We start from the raw sequence: 17,928 nt of genomic DNA, 5'->3' as shown, positions 1-17,928 counted from the left end.
GCTTCACATAAACATCGTCACGAATTTCCTCTTACTTTTGCTGTTGTGCTTCCACCACGATAAAATCTCACTTCATGTAGAGCTCTCTCTCTTTCTCTCTCTCAGGAATAGTTTCCCATCTAAAAATCTCTGTTTTTTGCATTATTCGCTGGTTTGTTTGTTTGTTTGTTTGTTTGTTTGTTTGTTTGTTTTTTAACTTACTTCCGACAATAAAGCCTCATTTCTGCTGTTCAATACTGAACAAATGTAAACAAATTATGCAAAATTGCAAAATGCTTAGCTGTGTCTCTAATCAAACCTCTTTAACTTTGCTTCACTTCGTTTTTGACTGCACAATATTTTTAAGGTCATCTGCTATAAAAACCCAGACCAGGAAAACTGCCTTCATGTTTTTCTGTGTTTTATCCTCAGTTACTTTGACACAAAGACATCTGCTGTGATGCTCACACCTTTGATAAAGTCTCACAAGTGTCAGCTTTCTTTTTATAGATATAAAAAATATCGATATGTACTGATAAGTCATCAGAATTATAATATTTCTGACTGTCTGAGGCAAAATTTCTCCGATTCAAATTGAATCGAATCGAATCGAATCGAATCATGGATCGAATCAATTCGGGACCTTGTGAATCGGCAAAGAATCCATTCTAGAAGTCAGTGACGATACCCAGCCCTAATTAAAAACAATGAGGTGTTGTATGAGCAAAGAAGCAAACCATTTTAGTTTGTTCGCAGGTGGTTGCTAGGCAACATGTGTAACATCATAATATCTAATATAGATGAGAACCTTCAGGGGCCCAGGATGCACCTGTATGCCAAATTTGTTTGCTCAGCTCCTGCACACACAGCACACACAGACAGATATTTCATGTATTGAGGAATACTTCAACCCCACTGTTTGTCCAAACATAAGATTCATTTCTTCCTCCATCTTTGTTCGCATAATAGCTTTTCCCCCATGCTTTCACTTCTGTAAAGTGACTACTGTAAACATCACGTTCAACCGTACGCTAGTCACCCAGATAATGTTTATAAGTGCCCTACACAGCATTTACAACCTGTTAATAGTTTACAATGTTTAACATCTGTTACTTTACAATAGCCATCCAGATGTTCATAGATAGTTTATGAAACAAGTTTCAAATACTAAGTCTACATTAATAATCACCATGCCATCATTTGTTACCACAATATAAAAAAGTGTTACTGCTAAACCCTTTTTGTATTATATATTCAATTGGGCCAGGTTACTGAGATAAAACCAGCAAAGGTTCCACAGACAGAAGCAAGGAAGAAGTTTTTGAGTAAAGACATGACGTTTTGATTACCTCAGCTGGGCAAATTTATATTCTCATCTTTATCGCTTGCAGGGATTTGATGAGTCACTTTGAATGTGACTAACATGCCCATCATGGATGTATTTTTTGCTTCTCTACTCTTCTGTCAGTTCATGTTCAAATGATATCTGGTCAGCATGTTACTACTTTGAAGTTTTGCATGGTACAGCCAAAAAAAAGAAGAAAAAAAACTGCACTTGTGCTCATGCATGTTTGGGTTTTTTTCAACAGAAATGCTGAAGAATTTATTATTAATTCTCATTCAGGCAGGAATTTACAGTTTTATTGCAAAAGAGGCTTTTACACCAGACAATATCAGTGAAAGCAAGGCAAGCACCAAAATGATCTGTAGCCTTCAAATGTTTAAGTTATGTCCACTTAAAGTTGTGAATACTTCATTATACGGACTTCATATTACACCATCATTCCTTGAAGATGTTTGACCCTCTGAGGGCATTCTGGCTTTCATCAGTTTCTCATTAACTAGTACAACATTGGAAAAAAAAACCCACTTTGATGAAAAAATTAACTTTGAAGAATAACATAAGATGCTTGAAGAATAATATATGACCCTCATTGAGCCTTTAAAATGCAGAATTTACATAAATAATAAAGATCATAATTATTGACAAAAACTGAACTAAATTTAAAAAGAAAAATGTAGCAAGGGGTGTCGTAAGAAAAACAACATCCAGACAGACATCACCCACGACCCTATTTTTGCTGTCTCATGTTTTAACATACTGCGCTAACTGAATGTCAAACAGAAGGAGCATGCACCTCGGGCTTTCAAAATTAGCATATTTTGGAAGCGCAGAGGGCACATACCATCAGAGTAGTTGATGCTGTAACCCCAAACACTTGCACATAAGATAAGATAAGATAACTCTTTATTGTCATTGCACAGTCATACATAGTACAGTAGTACAATGAAATTGGAAAAACTGTCCTACGTCGGCACTACATATAACACAACACGACACGATATGACACATCACAACGCAACAAACAACACAACACAGTATAATAACTTAGTAATAAAAAAGAAGAATAAGTGTATTTGTATTGCACACTGTTATTATTGCACATTAATTATTATTGCACCTTGTTATAAATATAAATATTATTGTTATTGTTTTAAACATTGTTACCTCCCCCCTAAAAAAGTCCAGGGAGGTATCCAGTCAGGTCAGCTATTTGCATTGATCAGGGCTATTGCCCTGTTGTAAAAGCTGTCCTTGAGTCTATTTGTTCGGGACCTCAGCAGCCTGAACCTCCTGCCAGACGGCAGCAGCTTAAACACCCGGTGTCCTGGGTGTGTGCAGTCCCGTAGGATGCTGCGTGCCCTCTTGAGACAGCGAGTGCTGTACAGGTCCTTCAGGGAGGGAAGAGGATGTCCAATGATTTTTTGGGCCATGTTGATGACCCTCTGGAGTGCCTTTCTGTGTGCTGTGGTGCAGCTGGAGAACCACACACCGATGCAATATGTCAGCACACTTTCAATGGAGCAGCGGTATGACTACATGACTACTCAGCAGTAAGTGCAGTTTTTAATTTTACATTAATGTATGCAGCTCCTCCCATTAGGACATCTTGGGAGCTTCTTTTTGGTACAGAGTGACCGAAGTTCCATATTTATGACGCTGTATATGAAACATTAAATGCCCTGAAATTATTAATTGTGTAGACCAAATTTTGTGGCTACTGGTGCAATATGACTTTAGAGAAATATCTTTGCAATAATCAGCATCATCACTAATTTAAAATGTAGATAATTAAATCTTCAAAATGATCAATAAAACTTGTTTAGCTGTATTAAAAAGGAGGCCAAACACGTCTTTACATGCAAATAAAACACAGTTTACAAGTAAACTCTTTATTAAAATCCTGATATAGCATATTATGTTCCTGTCTTGCAGGCTGGTTGTCATTACATTTTTTAAAGATAAATGAAAATAAAACTGAGGTTGTCATTTTTGGCAACTTTAATCATATCGACAGCACTCTGGGCACCCTTTCCTCGTATTGTAAAACTCATGTAAAAAACCTCGGTGTCTACATTGATGGTTCTTTTAAAGTGAATAAGCAGGGGAGTGCAGTAGTTCAGTCCTGTTTTTTTCAGTTAAGACAGCTAGCCAAGGTAAAGCCATACCTTCCGGCTAACGTCTTTGAGCGTGTTATTCACCTTTTTCTTACTTGCAGATTAGACTACTGCAATTCATTGTATTATGGTCTAGATCAGGCCTCCATCCATCGTCTTCAGATTGTTCAAAATGCAGCTGCTTGCCTGCTAACTGGTACCAAACGGAGAGAGCATATAACCCCAGTTTTAGCTTCTTTACACTGGCTTCCTGTCTCCTACAGGATCCAATTTAAACTTTTACTTTTTATTTTTAGGTCACTTAATGCCCGAGCCCCTCCTTACCTGTCTGAGCTCCTCTCTGCCTATGCTCCAGGAAAAACCACGAGGTCTAGCTCAAAACTAATGCTGTCCATCCTACGGACTAATCTCAAATCCCGTGGTGATAGCTCCTTCTCTGTGGCAGGTCGCAGACTTTGGAATAGTCTCCCCTTAAATATTAGATCTGTACAAACACTTGAGCAATTTAAATCATTACTAAAGACACATTTCTATGCCCTGGCTTTTAACACACTATGACCCAAGCATTTTGGTCTTATTTGAATTAGTTTAGTTATTGTTTTAATTCTTTTATTGTCCTATTATTGTTTTTATTGTTATTATTGTATTACATTGTTGCTTTTTAATATCATTTTTATATTGTTAAGCACTTTGTGCAGCATCGGCTGTTTGAAATGTGCTATATAAATAAATTTGACCTTGACCTTGACCTTAACATATCTTGTGATATGAATACTAAACAAAACCTTTTCCTCATAAAAAAAATACTGCATGGCTAAACATTTAAATTTCACCCAATCTATAGGGAAAATGGACTTTGCCACTTGGCCAGAAAAGTGTGAAAAGAAGAGATTTCAACATTCATTCAAATGCCATCCTCAATCAAATGCCTCAGTAAACAATTTCCTAATGCGTTTACTTTGTCACTTGCTGTTTTCAGATCTTATTTAACACAGCATGGTGTATATATTATAAACTATGGTCCCATTCAGAGTGAAATAGCTAATAAAGCAAGGTATGATTTCTGAGTTATATGAACATGCATTGTCCTTGGGTTCTCCATTAGATCTGTCCTGGTTCACAGTAACAAAATGTAAAACTGGGGTGTTACCACAGTGCCTGTGTCCATTATTTGTATACAGTCTATGGCATTTTGTTTAACCCAGTGACAAAATGAACAGTGAAATATCTGTATCATACAAATGTTCAAAGACACTTTCAAATCTACATTCAGTTTATGGGTGGCAAAGGCTATACCAAAGGAGGTCTTGAAAAGACTTCCATTTATAGTCATTTAAGTCTAGAGTCTGGCTTGTCAAGAGAGGGAAAACAGTTGTTTTAGCTAGTTAGAATTTACCGTGAATTTTACGATTGTATAGCACTGGTCTTATACCATATATTGCATTTTTAAAAACAGGCTGCTTTTGACTGAAAGTGTGTGGGTAGTGCCTGCAATGAAAGGTCTTCCTGGGGTTTAAGCCTTAAGCTGCAGAATTGTGGAGGATCCCAAAGATAGAAGTGCATGATGCATATAGCTCTCGTCATGTGAATGCCGGGAAGCTACTTCTGGCCTTGCCTGTGGCTCTAGAGAGAAGCACACACATCACTGAGGAAATGAGGATGGAGGTGAGGGTAATGTGACGCTACAACTTTTTCTCCTGGTCCGAAGCATCGCATACAGCAGGCAATAAAAAGAGGAGTCAGTGAGTCAGAGGTCAGCTTGTGTTTTCTGAGACTTTAATACTGTATTCACTGATAAATTGGTTGAGGTTATGCTTCATTATGCTGAATAAACTGCAGAATTGTGGTATTTATTATTTAATGAGCATTACTGTTTGAAAGTAATTAGATGAAAAATATCTTGTGGATATGAAAGCTTGCTGCAGACATGAAATATTTTAAAGCAATTTTGTTAAGCTTATTTAACAAAATTGTTAAATTAAACTTATTAAATGTTGTTATTTTTATATGCAAAACCAAAAAGAGTAATTCATAAACCACAGTTGTTTTAAGTGAAATTGAAAATGTTTAGCTAAATTATTTATTTTCCTTTCCCAGAAGGCTGCACACTACCAGTATATCTCTATTCAACACTTGCTCCTCACTAAATCCTCCTCTTTTGTGCGGGTGAATAGAAGTGAATAGGGCACATTTTTTCTCAGCTCAAAGCAACAAACAAAGGGATGGAAGAAGTTTTAGAATTCGTTTGGCTGGAATACAAGAAACATGAACCCAGGCACCAGAAAAGAGACTGTAGCTGTCAGGGGCCAGCTAGAAAAGATCCATCCATCCATCTTCTAAACCGATTATACTGCTCAGGATATGGCTGGGCAATTAATGGAATACTAAAAATTTACACATAGGTATGTTTGTAAAATGATTTGTGCCACACACTTTACACTTAAATCCAAAACAACCTGTTCAGATGCCCACACAAACCCTACAATAGAAAACAAACTCACAAAAGAAAAAAACAGCCAAATGCTACAAAGGTTGCAGGGTTAACAGCAAGTATCTGAAATTACATCTGAATCCTGTGCTCAAACAAACAAACATTTAAAAAATAGTTTTGTCTAGTGGTAACGTGGCAACAAGAACCATGTAAGTAAATAACTAAGTAAGTATTTAGAAAGCGCTTTTCTCTGGCATAAAAGTTGTAAAGTGCTGTTCAAGAATTAAAGTACCAAATCAATAGAGAAGCATGTGGAAACTGAATGAAAAGAGATAGACCTAAACAGAAAATGTGAACAGAAGGCAGTTTTAAAGTTAAAACAACAAGTGTATCCCATCCCATTTGTCTCTATAGTGCCTTTTAAAAATATTTTACTCTTTCTGCAATATTTGTCATTTTTTGCTGTAATTGCATCTCTTTCAGTAAATGTGATTTGCAGTTTGCAGCATTTTCTTTTGTAAAATTGGTTTCCTTAGTTTGCTTGTGTTCTGTGTATTTGCCTTAACACCCCCACCCACCTAGCCTTCCCTGAAATTCAGCCCAGATTTAGAGAAACAGATGCAGTCATGTGTGCAGACAAGAAAAAGTGGCTGCAAAAGACAAAGAAAGAAAGAAAGAAAAAGAGAAGCTGTTGCAATCATGGGTACCCTATGGCTTCAGTAAAAACAATTCGGAAGGGAATAAAGCGCTATGCAAACACAGCCACTTTGTTCCAGCATGTTTAACACAATCATGTAACAGAACATGGCGGGTGGAGGTCCAAGTCCTCAGACACATCAGCCTATTAAATGTGTGTTCAGCCCATCATGTTTAATTTGGTAAGTGACTTTGATAGCAAAGATGTCTAATACTTAAGCTATTTAATATTTAAGTTCAAGGTAAAAGTAACAGTTAACCATGCTAATAGAATAGAATAGAATAGAATAGAATAGAATAGAATAGAATAGAATGCCTTTATTGTCACTATACAGTTGTACAGTGAGATACAGAGCATCTCCAACTCAGTGCAAATAAATTGGGGGGGCCACATATATACATATGAACAGTATTAACAGAAAAAATATATAAAATGTACAAATATACAATCCAGTGTAAAAGAGTAAATATTTAAATAAATAGTGTTATGTATATACAATTCTGGTTATTGCACATAGAATTTGGTATTGCACAGGATTATAGAGGGAAATAGAAAACTGGGGAGGGGGTCTGTGTTATTGGTGTGTGTATGAGTTAAGGGTGGTTATGGCCTTTGGGAAGAAATTGTTCTTGAGTGTGTGAGTCTGTAATACTGTATTTAGGTATTATTGGATACCTATACAGGGGTTCAGAGGAATTTTAACAATGATACTGGTAATTGGTGAATTGAAAATCTGATGTAGCAGCTGATATATTCTCTTTCTTTCGTACACACAAAACATAGACAGATTTCCCTGACGTTTGTTACCTGTAGTTACAATGTCTTTACTAAGGTAATATGGCAGTTATGTGCAGTTACTCATTTACACTCTGGCTAGTGATGCTTACCTCAGCTGGTTGTATTTTGTTGCATTACCAACAGGGAAGTTGCAGAGTGCACGCTAATAATGTGTGTATGTGTTAATCCATCCATCCATCCATCGTCATCCGCTTTGTCCGGGGTCGGGTCGCGGGGGCAGCAGCCTAAGCAAAGAGGCCCAGACCTCCCTCTCCCCAGCCACCTCCTCCAGCTTGTCCGGGGGAATACCAAGGCGTTCCCAGGCCGGCAGATATAATCTCTCCAGCGTGTCCTGGGTCTGCCCCGGGGCCTCCTCCCGGTGGGACATGCCTGGAACACCTCACCCAGGAGGCGCCCAGGGGGCATCCTTGTCAGATGCCCGAACCACCTCAACTGGCTCCTTTCGATGTGGAGCAGCAGCTGCTCTACTCTGAGCCCCTCCCGGATGGCCGAACTTCTCACCCTATCTCTAAGGGAGAGGCCAGCCACCCTTCGGAGGAAGCTCATTTCTGCCGCTTGTATCCGCGATCTCGTTCTTTCGGTCACTACCCACAGCTCGTGGCCATAGGTGAGGGTAGGGACGTAGATCGACCGGTAAATTGAGAGCTTCGCTTTTACACTCAGCTCCCTCTTCACCACGACGGACCGGTGCAACGTCCGCATTACTGCAGCTGCTGCCCCAATCCGTCTGTCGATCTCCGGCTCCCTTCTCCCATCACTCGCGAACAAGACCCCGAGATACTTGAACTCCTCCACTTGGGGCAGGAACTCATCCCCGACCCGGAGTGGGCACTCCACCCTTTTCCGGCTGAGAACCATGGCCTCGGATTTGGAGGTGCTGATCCTCATTCCCGCTGCTTCACACTCGGCTGCGAACCGTTCCAGTGCGAGCTGGAGGCCTGTGTTAATCCCCGTAGGGAAATTACTCCTCTGCATTTAACCCATTCATCCAGTGAAGCAGTGGGCAGCCACCGATGCAGCGCCCGGGGAGCAGTGTGTAGGGACGGTACCAGGCTCAAGGGTACCACAGGGTAGCCATTCAGTGGAGTTGAACCCCCAACCTTCTGATCATGGGGCAACCACTCTGGCGGGTAAACTATGTAATGTCCACACTTATAAGATATTTGAAGGGTGTTTCTCCAATCTCTCTGGACTTTTCTATTTCTGTTACAAATGCTGGTACCGATATCTTGGCAAATACCTAATATTGACCCTGCCAGTATATCAATCAGGCTCTAACAAGGTTATGGGTCTGACACCAGAAATTTGAGAGACAGACTGAAAAATTATTAATACCTAATTTTTGTATTTCTGAAAAGCATTAATACTCTTATTATTGACTTAAGTACTGTGAGTCACTAGTAAAGCTGGATGAGTCCTCCACAGTGGTGTTAATCCCAGCATACAATCATTTAAACACCAAATATCCTAAAACTGAAAACAGTACAGACACAAACATTTAATTGTATAAACTGAAAAAATCAAACAATAGATGTTTTCTCAGGACTGGTATTATGTGTAGCAAATAAATAAATAATTATATATAATTTGAGAATCACTGAATTTTCTTTAGATTTTATAGAGCTTTTAAGAAATTGAGCATTGATAAACATTTTAGGAGTGTGATGTATGTAAGTACTACAACTTCATTATCAGCACAATAGTGTTGATTTACTGTGTTTTTTATACTTAATGTAAGATTTTTCATAAATGTAAAACTCAATTTCCAAAACAGTTGGGATGCAAATCAAACCTTGTGTCACCCAGTTGAGGTAATAAAGGCTGGACAATTACAAAATAAAACCTGGTAGCGTATTCCATTATTAATGCTAATTGGCAACAGGTCAGCAGTGTGATTGGGCATAAAAAAAAGAGCTCTGCTGGAAATACTTTCAGAAGCATAGCAGAGGACACAGGGTAAAGAGAAGGTGGTGCAACTTGAATTTACAGTGTCTTGTTAACCTTCTGCGAGTGCAATAAAAGCTTTCCAACAGCTTAATCCATCTAAAACCAAAGATGGACAGATGCCGACCCCAGACATATGAAGCTGATGGCAAGCCCTAGCAGCTCTCCTGCTGCGTTAAAGCTGAGCCCCCCCACAAGCATAAGAGGACTGGATTTGACCCACACCTCATTTCAAAGGCAGTGGAGGAATGTTATTATGTGTCTGATTTTTGACTGTAGACAACATAAAAATCAAACAGAAAAAGAGAGACATCAACTGGGAACAGCACAGAATCTGGCTTTAGCAGAAGGTAGAATCTCTGATAGGATAGGGTGCATTATGCACACGGAATCCATCAAGGCATCATTACTGCTGACAGAGCAAAAGATGCTGTTCTGTTATCCAGATGAGGTCTTTTTAGGGAAGGTCTTGCTTATGTCAGGAAGCCAGCTGCAAACAAAATTCTGCACGTGTTCTCAAATGGCCTACTCTCATTTAAAGCCTAATAGCCACTGAAAAAATAAAAATACAAAACCCTATATCAAAACTTTCTTCATTTTAATACTGCTTTTTAAATGTTTGAGTATAGTTTGGGTGTATAGTACCTACAGATAAATGATGATATTGCTGCAAAGTCTGCAAAAAACGTACCTACCGCTTCATTGAACACAGTTTTTGACAATTTCTGCAGTGATGCGGATTTCGGACTGGAAGAAATGAGCAGAACTTGAGGTCGTCTACCATTTCTAATTGTTCTGGGATGAAAGTGCCTGCATGTGTATTTACATGCTTAGCGTGTCAGCCATTCTGAGCCGAGCAGAGTCCGTGGTGTGCGGCACCGGAATCCCTGAGTTAATAGATTTTTGTCCCCAGTGCTTTTAGCGTGTTGATCTCCTGCTGATGGCTTCACACTCTGATTTAAGCACAGAGATGGGGGGGTGTGGTGGGCGGCTTTGAAAAGAGCCTCCTTAACACTGCAAACATTTGGCTAATGTACCTCATTACTTCCCCTTTGAGCTGATTTTCATTTTCCATTCACTTGCTGCTAAAAAAGCACCCCTGAAATTCCACGTCTCACACGGGCCATTGATATTTATGCTTGCAGACGCAATTTGCTTAATTCCACACAGAAATATTTGTATCTTAATTTCTCCCCTCGATGAGAGTACAAGGAACAGGGGATGCATTAGAAAAAAACGGTTGTTAATTATACTGTGTGTTCTGTCTTAATTTTCTCCTCTCACGGTCCGCTACTGTATGTTTTCTTTCCAAACATAGATTCTCCCACCATCTTTTGTTGTGCTACGCTGTGTGTTGTGCTTCCCCTGTGCTCTTGTCTCTGCAATGTTATTTGGCGTTCTGTGCTAACCATCACACAATGCTCCTTCTACCACGCTGCCTCCTTCTTCCCTCTCTATGTCTCTTTCCTTCTCTCTGTAGATATTTGTGTTTCTGTAGCTGTGCCTCTCTCCTTTACTCTGTTTCCTCTCATCCCCTTCCCACACACCCTCACTGTCCTTGTACTGTGGGCAGTGTATATGTGCACAGAAGCACTTGAGACAACTTTTTTTCATACAGGCAAGCCACTTAGCAGCTTTATATAGCAAGTACCCAAGGAGAGGATTAACAGCAGGAAACATCAACAGAATGGCTTGCAGTGATAGAACACACATGCATAATACTGCACAGACGCGTGCGCATTCACTTGGAGCTACACCATTGTACTTACTGAGCCTTTGCCAACCACACATTGCACCTCTGCCATCCAACTTTTTATGATACATTATTATGTTAGTCATCCAGCATACGCTCTTATCCATATGGGATTCTATTGTAAAATATAGACCAGCCTTTCATCACGCTGGGCACAGAAAGCATATTTGACATTAAAAGATCCAGTGGAGCCTGTGAGCCCCTGCCCATTATTTGATCACATCTTTTGTCTTGGTCAGGTAAGGCAGCTTGTGTCAGTTTGGTGCTCACAGGGCATCATTCACAGCATCTCCCTATTTAGATCAGAGAGGAGTCGCATGCATTTGCAGCCTCGGAACATGCGGCGTGCACTCTCCTTTGCCCGTACACACGTATGGACTCTCACCTTGCACACGCAAACGCGTACACGCATACAACACAAACACACTCATACGCACTTACTACTACATTCTTCATTATCATTCCAGAGCTGATAGGCTCTAATTATCTGCCTTGGCTCTGATTAGTCTCTCTGTAACAAGCTAATTAGATGGAGCCTTGTAAAATCATCACCACCATTACCACAGAGACATGCCTGGGAAAGACACCAACAAGCAGGAGGCGAGGAATGTGTCTTGCACCACTCCCCGCAAAGATTTGATAGTCAACTAAATGTTAAGTGCTGGAGCTCTGATTTCTTTTGATTAAGTGCCTTTTAAACCCGTCTACTTTGCAATAGAATCTTTATCCTTTCTCATTATTCATCACGAAAGGATTGTTCCGTCTTACAGAGCAGGATGATCTGGCTTAAAGCGCATAAATTGCCGCTGTCAACATTTCAGGAGATAGCATCTGAACATTGATTAGTTTCTCTGCCCCCACGATACAGTGGCTATTTATCCAAAACGAACTATCGTCAGATCCCAGTCAGAACTTTCCTCTCCACAGAGCAACTTTAAAGCCTGAGCAGAAAGCGAGATTAATTCTCTCCTCTAGCTTCTTCCTCTCTCTGTTATTATCCCTCTAACAATCCTTTTAGGAGCTGTCACACACTTTATAGCTATTGTGTTTCAGTTGTGAACACTCACGAGCTAGTATGGAGTGTAACGTTGCATTTTTCATCAAAACGCATCTTAACTGTAAAAGAGTTCCAAAAGAAATAGGAATTGTGATCTCCGCATCCACCTTCTCTTTTCCAACTCATTTGAGCCAACACAAGGTGCTGTCAAATATTTTCATGCAGTTTGAAGACTTCATACCATTTGCTGTGTGCATGTACTCATTAGAGGTATATAGTTTTACATTATCAGCTATAATAGACTTTGGAAAGACATTGTGTTGCAGAACATTATGGAAACCAGCTAGGTAGAACTGCTTTATACAGACAGCACATCTGTTGAGGCAGCCCTCAGGTAGTGAAAGGATGCATCGCACACTCCTGCTGCTTTTGTCTTGGATTAAAAAGTACATACATAGCCTGTGGATAGAAACATGAAACCTTTTACATAATGGGATTTGAAATCCATAGTTACTTTTAGCCTTTAGGTAACTCACCTCTGTTCCTAAGTGTCCATGGTGTGTGTTTGTGAGAGAAAGACAGGAAGATAGAAAGAGACATGCAAGTGTGTGTTTGAGACGGGATTGCTTGCGCATGTGTGGGGTTGCGTTCAGATCTGTATGTGCATGCATTTGTGTGTGTCAATGTGTTTGTCCTGGCAGGGGGGTTTTTCTTTTCTGGGGTGAGGCAGATGGCCTCTGTGTATTGCAGTCTACTGAACTGTTTGGCACCTCTTCTGACATATTCCTTCATGCCACGTTGACACAAGATCACAGCCAATATTTGCGAAAATAGTGTCTTAGCCTACAATTCTGTGACTTGCTCCACATCGCAGGAATAGATTCTGCAGAAAATGTGTCCTAGATTGGGGCCTGTGACAGTGTCGCGAGTTTTTCTTGTGAACATTGTTTCCAGATTGTGTCATTGTGTTTAATGTGGATAACGATCCCTTACTATCAGTTCCAGGAAAAGTCACGCTATGCTTCTGTCATAGAGACACAGTTTTACACCGCCTCTCCTTGGGTGCTGTTGTGCTCTCTTGCTGTCTGCCCCGGCTTAGGTTGAGCGAGTTGGTAATTGGATTCCTGGAATCTTCTTATTCACTTCAGTGAGGCACTGTGCAGGCGACAAAGTGCCTGCAGTCGTGAGGCATCATCCCCACGCCCCTGTGGGAAGATCAAGGTAGCTTTACCCCAGACATGGTAGATGAGACAGTGGCTGAGGCTCTCTCCCATGGGAACCAAGGTGTCTGGATGCTTGGATGGAAACCCTGATGGAGAATGAATGGATGATGTCATATCCACCGTCCTCAACCCTGGGGCCAAACATACCTCCTGACATCCACTTACAATAATTTCCTGAGCTTCTGGCAGCTATGGTGTAGCAAAAGAAAGTGGAAAGATAGCCGTTAAATTACTAAGTTAAAGATAGTGTGGTAATTGACTTTGACCAGACCTCTGAGCTGAATTGAGACTGTAGCGGTATCAGTTTCACAGTACAGGCACAGAAAAAACCCCCATTAACATTTAGTTTAATCATGCAGTCCTGGTTTTTGCTATCTACTGGAGAGGATGTATATCTCACATACCTGTACCCTTAGTTGACTCTATGCTTGTTGGCGCTTCACATTCCCCTGGCAACATGTCTCCCTGCTGCACACTCAGTTACATGACAGCTGTCACTTTTTGTAACCAGAGCTCCATCACTATCTCTGCACTATCCTCCAGGCCCAGACTGGTACCTGAACAAGGTGAAGTTGAAGATCACTGATGTCAATGACAACGTCCCTGAGTGGAGTATGAAGCCGTACCCTTACCTGGCTGTCGTATCCCCTGAGGCCCCTGCGGGAACGTTTGTCTACCAGCTCCAGGCTCATGATGGGGATGAGGGTAAAAGTGGAGAGGTGGAATACTTTTTGTCAGATGGTAAGCTTTCTGCTGTTCACACACACACACACACACACACACACACACACACACACACACACACACACACACACACACACACACACACACACATATAGAAGGTAAGTTGTATTAAAATAGATTGTGTTGTTGTTAAAATAAGTTGACAAGCTATAGAGACTTGAAAATAAATGCAAGTAGTCAGACACCAGTTCTCAGACATGACAGCCAGAGGCATTCACACATTCATTCATGCATTTATAGGTTCTTTAGGTGTCCGTTAGATTCTCTATCTCTCTGTCACCCTATTTCTTTTTTCTTCTGTATCTCTGTCCCTCTTTCTTTTTCTACACACACATACACAATCGCAGCAGTCAGACACACACACACACACACAGAGCCAGAGGCCTTCGCACATTTGTTTATGCACTTATCATGCACTCTATCTATCTCTCTAATTCTCCATGTTGCATACGCAGAGTAAATTCTGCAGACACACACGCTAAAATTCTCATATACGCATTTGGCTGTTGGAAGTCTGCCATAGTAGACCCCCTGGTGGTTGAGGGGATAGAGGTTTGTTCACATGTCAGAGATTGGGGGATGTGCTAATCTTGCCAATGGGGCTTTACAAAACACTACTGACTTCCCTCTGACTCGCATTAGTACATCGCACAGCTTCACGTTTTGACTTTAAACCACAAATACTACAAAGCAGCCCTTGTCTTTGTCTCGCCCCTTGTCTATGCTGAGAACTCATATAAGCAGCGACGTTTGTCAAAGCAGCTAACATAAACTTAAAAGAACTAGATAAAAAAACAGTAAAAAACGACCCTCTTATCCTGTGCTTAATTTTAAAAACTTGAAGATGAGATGAGATGACAGTAGCCAGCCTTCAGTTGATCAGTGTCACCCTGATTGACCCAATTTTTTTTAGTATTCAACGGCAGCAGAAAAAGTAAAAAAGTGCCCTCCAGAGTTTTTTGCTTTTGTTTTTTTTTTTGTATAGAAACACTTGGTTATGTTTACACGCAGCCTTCCTCATCCTAATGCATGGTGTGCATCCTTGTGGTTTAACAATAGTGTTGGACGGATTTTTTCACCCATCTTTTTTAAAATATTTAGAGTCTTCCATGTTTACTTGCTAGCATTCTTCCTTCACTGCCTTTGGCACACTGATACCTTTGTTGATGCATTGCTCCTACCGGCTGTCAGTCTGTGGAAGAGTGGGAAACCAATGGCAGGATGATCATAACAACAATGGGACTCACTAATTAAAACATTTCTCCATAGCTGCTAATTAAAATTTCTACAAACACCACAGTCAGACAAAAATGTTTTATAACTTAAGGAAAATAGAAATTGAGTAGCTCGATGAAAACTTAAATTGGAAAGTAAAAGTAGCCACTCGTCAGTATAATTACTAATGTTTAGAAGGTGAAAGTCATAACTAAGAATGTCTAAAGAGTATATAAAACGGAGTTTGGTCATACGCTATATTTCTCACAATCCTAACAAATCTTATCAAACCTGTGTAACCACTGCCTGATTTATTCCTCTGATCCCAAAACCTCCATATATTTCCAAAATAATTAAAAAAAAACATCAATAAGTCATTAAGGCATACTGCTGAAAGGAAGACATTTCCTTTGTTACAATAAACATTAGCACCGTGGTTCATTTTGAGTCATTCCCATATGCATTGTTCTGTTACTTCATTGTGTATTAATACATTTTTATTGCCTATTTTATAGCTTTTTTTCTGTGTGATTTTAAAAATCTTTGTCTCCAATATTTACAAGTTGGCTTGGTTCATATTATTAAGTCACATTATTGAGAGAATTAAGAACACTGTGTTGGATTTGGCATTTTATAACATTTGTCAACAGCCTGAATATTATAAAACTTATTAATTACTGCAATCCCCAAGGCATAAAGTGGGGACACTACATAAAATGTAAATTTAAACAGAATGCAATCATTTAAACATTTCATAACCCCTTGGTTTATTTACAGTATTAAACAGGATAAATTAAAATGTTTAAATGTAGATAATGTACCATTTTAATAAAAAAATAAAGCCATTTTGGCTTTGATGGCAGCCGCATGTCTCAGTTACGTTGGAACAGAGCCGTGTTTACCGCTGCGTATCATCTCAAGTGCTTTAAAGGAAGGTGGCTGAACTTCTTTTGATTTGTGAAGACGTTTCTTATATCATCCAAGAGGATTCTTCCGTTCTGAACTGAAGAAGACTGTATGATAGAGCTTCATCCTGTATTTGTGGACACAGTTTGGAATGGCACACTGTGTCCACAAATAGTGATTTCTGGAATCTTCCTCGAGCACATGCAGTGCTGGCTGCGAGCTTGAAGATCCTGAGGACTGATTTTCAGCTTGCACACATGGGTTTATCCAGAATTTTGTTAGGTGTGGCTGTGTGCAGACAGGAATAGGACCCAAGGTGCAGACTCCGGAGACAGAACTTAAACCAAAACAGATTTAATGCTGAACTCAAACATAACATAACTAGGGAAAAAGGTCAAAAATAAACTAACACCGGCGGATTGACAAAACACACAGCAAAATAAACGGTTAGATCGCGACACAGACACTAAGAAACACAGGGCTTAAATACACAGAGGGAGCAATCAGGAAATGAGTAACAGGAGGGAAACACAGCTGGGGCAAATCAGGCCTAACGAGACAAGAGGAAGCAAAACCAGACACCTTAACATCAGACATGGACTTTCAAAGTAAAACAGGAAACACATAACACAGACTGAACAAAGACACAGACTCATATGCAGGCACTACAAAGGGAACAGAGACGTGGGAACAGGGCAGACACAAACACTGACTGAACACGGGGATATAGGAACTTAGGATACACATAGACGCGAACTAGACAAGGGGATGCAGGTGATAGGGGAGACAGAGCAACTAAAGAAGACAGAGACCTAAGCCATAAGACAGAACTCAAAGAAACCAAAAACTAGACAGTAAAAATAATATCGTAAACTCAAAAACCCTGGGTCGACGACCCAGGCATCCTAACAAATTTTGGAATTTTGTGATGATCTTATTTACTGTAGACGAGCTAGATGATGAGATATTCAAAGCCTTCACGAGATTGTGCTGACAAACATTATTCTGAAGTTGTTCCACAACTTGTAGATGCAGTGTTTTGCAGATTAGTGAACCTCTACTGCTCTAAAATTTTCTTTTTATACAAGAATTTAATCATAATTTATTTAATTACACGATGGTCATCCAGATAGTACAACACAAAGTGCAAGATGTGCATGTACCTTCTCATTCCTAAACTGATCCTCAGTTCCATTTCTGACACTTGTTTGTTGCAAACAACAATAAAACAACAATTATTCCTAACCCCCATTTATATTATTAATGACCAATTTATACCAGAATAAAATAAAACATATTTAACCCTTGTGTGGTGTTCGTATTTTTGTTACTCAGCCAGTGTTCATGGGTCTGGTGGACCCGCTAGAGTTTTGGCTTTCCAAATTAACACTATCAAACAATTTTATGTTAAATTACTCAACAGATGTTTACTTCATCCCAATTACAAGACATATGAACAGCAAACATGGTTAATTTTTTCCCTTTACCTTTGTTAGATCACATTTATGAATTAATAAACTCCTGCAAGGATAAGAACCCCAAAGTAGGCCTTTGGGGTTCTTAGATGAATTTGGTCCATCTCCTTCCACCTCTCTCCAAAAACACACCTTCCTTCTAGATTACTGCAATCCAGAAAATGTTTCTGGATGGAATCTGGGATGAAAAGCTCAACTGAAGACTTGATGTCCTGCACATGAGTAACTGTCAGCCGTGTTGGCCCTGGCTTATCACAGTAGCAGCTCTGCAGGGTGGCTCATTTCTTGGGCAAGAAGACCATTCAAT

At 39.9% G+C, this 17,928-nt stretch overlaps 1 protein-coding gene across 1 annotated transcript in view; it reads left to right on the top strand.

Annotated features, from left to right (window-relative positions):
- Window positions 1-17,928, top strand: part of LOC102207793 (neural-cadherin-like) — a 107,705-nt gene that overhangs the window by 32,093 nt on the left and 57,684 nt on the right. The window contains exon 2 of the mRNA XM_005734833.2: window positions 13,825-14,022. Coding sequence (XP_005734890.1) covers window positions 13,825-14,022 — 198 coding nt within the window. The remainder of the gene's footprint in view (window positions 1-13,824; window positions 14,023-17,928) is intronic.

Source organism: Pundamilia nyererei, unplaced genomic scaffold (assembly GCF_000239375.1).
Source record: "Pundamilia nyererei isolate P.nyererei 1_Seehausen unplaced genomic scaffold, PunNye1.0 scaffold00060, whole genome shotgun sequence".
Lineage (NCBI taxonomy): Eukaryota > Metazoa > Chordata > Actinopteri > Cichliformes > Cichlidae > Pundamilia > Pundamilia nyererei.
Note: the sequence above shows the minus strand (reverse complement) of the source record. Positions and strands in the feature narration are given on the sequence as shown.